The 5000-nt window shown below is 36.8% G+C and overlaps 2 protein-coding genes across 3 annotated transcripts in view; both read right to left on the bottom strand.

Moving 5' to 3' along the window:
- The window catches only part of LOC148321096 (DNA topoisomerase 2-beta-like), a 62896-nt gene extending 58417 nt beyond the window's left edge, over positions 1 to 4479 (bottom strand). Inside the window, exons 1-3 of the mRNA XM_088319238.1 lie at positions 4004 to 4479; positions 3194 to 3358; positions 2963 to 3053 (exon numbers count right to left, since the gene is read on the bottom strand). Coding sequence (XP_088175364.1) covers positions 2963 to 3053; positions 3194 to 3358; positions 4004 to 4048 — 301 coding nt within the window. The 5' untranslated portion in view covers positions 4049 to 4479. The remainder of the gene's footprint in view (positions 1 to 2962; positions 3054 to 3193; positions 3359 to 4003) is intronic.
- A 461-nt stretch (positions 4480 to 4940) lies between these two features.
- Positions 4941 to 5000, bottom strand: part of LOC148321095 (peptide-N(4)-(N-acetyl-beta-glucosaminyl)asparagine amidase-like) — a 16674-nt gene continuing 16614 nt past the window's right edge. For both annotated transcript variants that reach the window (XM_088319573.1, XM_088319574.1), the window contains exon 12: positions 4941 to 5000. This exon is cut by the window's right edge and continues 445 nt beyond it. The gene's annotated coding sequence lies outside the window, so the exon portion shown is untranslated.

Here is a 5000-nt window from a genome sequence, read left to right as displayed (position 1 = left end):
GCGCTATTTCACTATGTATTTATTAAAATACAAAATGGCTGCTATGTTATGTTAAACTTGCATGTTAATAAACAGGAGAAAAATGCAAGTCTACATTGAAAGAATATTTTTTCCACTCAACTTATTTGAAAGTGTTTATTTATTTATATTTTTTATAATTTTATATAATTTTATAATATTATATATTTATTTATATATAACCTAAGTCTCAGCAGGAGTGAGGACTTTCAATGCTCCCATTCAGAGTACTCACTCCTGCATGGATTTTGGTAAAAATTAGGAATGTTTTAGCTTTGTTTTTTAAAGAAATTGAAGTGGAAAATGCATTTAGGGTGGCACCTAGTGTCCAAATATAAGATTACTTCTTTTCTAAACATAGCAGAAAGGGTGGTCCTCACTTCTTATCTGGAGTTACCCGGACCTCACTTGTAGAGCCAAACAGGAATATGTGTGTGTGTGTGTGTGTTTGTGACTCAGTTACTGAAACTTTTTATTCTTCCGCCACAAAATGGAGAAAAGAAAACTGCATGATATAAAGTTAAGATAATATTGAATGTTTAATCTGGGTATAGCTTAAAAGTAGAGATGTAATGATTCACTTAAGCCCCGATTTGATTCGATTTTCAGTGCCCGATTTCAATTTGATTTATTTTGCGTCTCTTTTTTTTTCAAAATGAATAACACATTTCATAACCAAAATATGATGTGATTTTAACAGATGCATTTTACCTTGTTACACAGAGTAACTTTACAAAAACTTAATAAATAAATTTGACTGTTTTAACTACATTTATCTTAGCAGTATTTTGTTAGTGCCAGAACGAAACATGAAAATAAATAAATGTACAATAGAGTTAACTGCTATCGTTACAAATCGTTTTGTGATCAAAATTGATTCTTTTATATTTTCATCTATACGTATTTTAAGCAGATGAAATTTATTTTCAATAAAATTTCGATTAAGCATTACATTTGTAGATATTCATGTTCTTTGCACAACACTTGCAAATCGGACTATTGGAGCCATTTTGTTTATTGAAGTAGGTTGCCAAACATGGTCAATTGTGTTTTTGTGAACTTGGAAAATGTTGCTACAATGTTGGAACAGACACTTCTAACACTTGTAGACGTGAGGACAAATGCTTTGGTATTGTTTTTTACCAATGTTGGACTGTTGACTGACACAGAACATATCAGGAGTCTACACAGCAACAGTGCACGGAAGTCCGGTTATAAAAAAGAAAATCGAAAATGAGGGTCGTTACCTGTTTCACTCTACATGCTGTTCTGTCTGCAAATTGTTAACTTGGAGGTACAAATGATCATATTTTTATGTCAAGATGACACCTTTAAAGACTGGTCCAGAATTATGTTCATGATGTTAAAATAAGTTAATGCTTTGCAATGAGTTTACAAACACCATGTACCCCATGTAATTTAGTTTGTGAATTCTTAGCTGGACACCATATGGAAAGCGCTTTGTTACAGCTTCGGCTGTTGTGAAATGCGCTACATAAATAAAGTTGTATTGTATTTTATAGTATTTTCTGTGGCGGCATGATGGCCTCACAGTGAGAGACAGCGATTGGCTGGCAACCAATTCAGGGTGTGTCATGGTCCGTTCCGTCATGTCATGTTTTTGTTTATGTTTTGCTCAACGGGCGTGGGGGGCGTTCCCTTCCATCGCCCACCAGCCACGCACCTGTTACTCGTTTACTCATTTATTATTCACTACTTAAACGCCTGGCGCTGACTATTCGGCGTCGGTGCATTGCCCTTACTTTGCCCTATTTCCGGACATCACTGCCCTTACTTTGCCCTTTCTTTATGCCACCGTTACTCTTTGCTCTCGTTCATTCTCATAGCTCACAGGTCACAGCTCAGGTTATTTGTCACGGTCCCTGTTTCATAGTCCAGTTTAGTTCTGTCCCGTCGCGTTTTGTTCGTCCTGGTTGTTTGGTTTATTTGTTCCAAGTGCCTTGTTTGCCTTTTTGTTTGTTTTGTTAATTAAACTCCCTTTAAGTTACCCTTGCCTTGGCTTCCCTGCGTTTTTGGTCCTCTCCAACTACCTCCTCCACCCGCGGAGCGTAACAGGGGTGTCCCCCGCCTACTGCCCAAAGATAGCTGGGATAGGCTCCAGTATTGCATTGTAAAATAACAGTAAAAAAATAAAGCTGACTACTTCGCGGATTCACGGGTTATTTTTGGAACGTATCCCCCGCGATAAATGGGGGATTAATGTATAGCATTTTTAAGTGTTTAGCAAGTAAACTCCAAAGCACTGTTTTTTTAATCCAATTAAAGCATACTCAAATTTATACATTGCAACTGTTTGTTTAAAGATAAATAAATTTGATTTGTCTTAATATTGTTTCCATTTACACATTTTTTAAAAATTTGTACCAGAAAAAAATAATGATTGTGATTTTTAATTATTACTAAAGTAATCATAATTTAAAAAAAAAGAATCATAATTGAGCCTTAACAATAGGTTAGTGTACCACAACAGGACTTGTGTGCTAAGTACAGCTAGTATCACACGACTGCCGCTGTGTCAGAAATTAATTGGGGCATCAGCCGCAAAGTGCTTCCTTTTTAGATGTTTGTTTATCACTGCTCTGCTGCTGTAAAAGGGAAGTTTACATCGTATTAAGTAATTGTGCATATGCAGTTTGTTTACAGAAGGGACATGAGAGAGCAGCTCTTGTTAACATGGCCTTGCGAATTGATTCTTTCATTTTTTTACATCGATTCCTATTTTATTATATCGATCTTCGATGAATCTCTACATCCCTGCTTAAATGTTGTGAATTATTTTTGTTATTTAACTTTAAAATTTCAGAAACTAAATAAAACCCATCCTTTTCTACCAATCGGCTGAAAATCACATTGTCACCCCCCAAATTTACAATCATGTGATCGCTTAAGGACATCCCAAAATCAAATTGAATTGTTCACTTACCAAGAATCTCATCAAATATTTTATATAGTCCAGGTACGTAGGTAATTTCCCTCTGGTTCATTCCAACCTCTTCATCAAATACCCACATTAGCTGAGAGGGAAAGAAAGGTTGATGTATGAAAAAAAATAATTTGAAAAATAAAAAAATAAATCATATCACAGAGCTTTATGGAGAGGTATATGCAAGGTTATTTCATTTTTAGATCATTGTACAGTCTCAATTTGACTTACCTGTGTGATGGGCTCCACAGAGCCAATGTATGTGTCAGGTCGAAGAAGAATGTGTTCAAGCTGGGTCTTCTTTTGGTACACTCTTTCCACAGACAGCTTGGAGCCCAACTTATCTTTATTGACCCCTTCCATCTTACCAGCTACACCCCTGCCATTTGCTGCCTCCTGAAAAGACAAATTCAAAAACATACAGGTGACTCCCAAAACCTAACCTAACACACACACACATATATATATATATATATATATATATATATATAGGCATCATATATTTTCAGGATTAAAGTGAGTCAGAAAGAAATTGTCATAGAATTGCATGATCATCAAATTAAGGAGATTTTCATTTGATAATCAGTTGTGTTACGTTCTATATTTGGAGAGTGACAATTGGATATTTCGAGATTTATCCGCGCGTAAGAGTGAGGGAGTACTCATGGTGTGACCTCGAGGTTCGGGGGTACGCAAGACAAAAAAAAGGTTGGGAACCACTGCAGAAACGCATAATTACGTCACTGGCGTTTACCTCTAAATTAAGTAGACAAGGCACGCATATTGATGGTGGTTTTAAAAATATAATCTATTTGATGCTAGTGAAATATGTTGGATAGATCTTCAGGTGAAATGTATTTTCAATCCTAAATAGTCTTGATTTCAGCCAACACAACCGGCTAGTGTTGTCTAGCCCAATATTGTAAATGGTACAATCGACAATGATCACCATGTTTATAACCCGAATTCCCGATATACACCATATACCGCTACTTAAATGTAATTCTCATGAAGAAAAAAAAATTCGGGCGATTTATTTACCATCCAAGTAGAAATCCCACCGCTTCCTGCGGCGCCGTAGGACATCTTCCTTTGTGATCTTCAAATTTAATGGTGCTGCCCGTAATATGTCTTCAATTACAGCGATATTACAAACACATCTCAATAGTTGCAGCTCATCGAAATGTTATTAACTCCCATCTTGTTGTTTTTCATTCGGTTTGAAAAACAATTATCCAAAACATGCAAAATTGTGTCACGGCTATTGTTAAAAACCATTAAACAGACGTTCGAGGCCTAAACTTCCAACAAAGATGCTAACCAGGGCACTTTTGTCAAAATACTATTTTCAACACAAAAATATTAAATTATGACTGTTTGGAGAACAAAAGAAAGAACGAATAAAACGAAGACTTACGGACTAAAATGTCCACACAATATATTTAATGATTTCCGAATTGCAAACATAGAAACGATTGTTTGCTAAATGCAAGCATTGGCCGCCCGGTTCCGCCATTCGCGAGACATACTACCAATCAGAGTGAAGGGAGAACAACCAATCATGCGTGTTCTTTTTTAGACGTGACAGGATGTTGCCCAATAGAAAGTTTCATTACAGTTACTAGACTGCGATCAGGGTTAAACATGCCGTCGAAGGACATGCAAAGTGTCAGTTATCCCGGACAGGGTCGCGGAGGGGCGATGGAGTCTATTCCAGCTAACTCGAGGCGAAAAGCGCACTACATCCTTGAACCGGTCGCCAGCCAGTGGCAGGGCACACGCAGACACCATCACCGAGTGGGAACCGATCCCACGTTGCCCGCACCCAAACCAGGCGAGTGGACCGCAACACTATCAACGTTAAACCTTTCAATTCGGTTATTTTATCAAAATATAAAAACACTGTAAATGCATACATTTTCATGCAAAATAAACGCACGTGACCAGGGCAAAATGAAACTTAATAAAAAGCACAGGCCATTTTCCAAACATATTTATTAAACATTTATTACAATATATTCAGAGGATTGTAACTTCC

Source organism: Idiotropiscis lumnitzeri, chromosome 16, assembly GCF_059441095.1.
Source record: "Idiotropiscis lumnitzeri isolate Australia: NSW breed Sydney's pygmy pipehorse chromosome 16, RoL_Ilum_1.0, whole genome shotgun sequence".
Lineage (NCBI taxonomy): Eukaryota > Metazoa > Chordata > Actinopteri > Syngnathiformes > Syngnathidae > Idiotropiscis > Idiotropiscis lumnitzeri.
The sequence above is the reverse complement of the archived record's forward strand: the minus strand, read 5'-3'. Positions and strand labels throughout refer to the sequence as shown.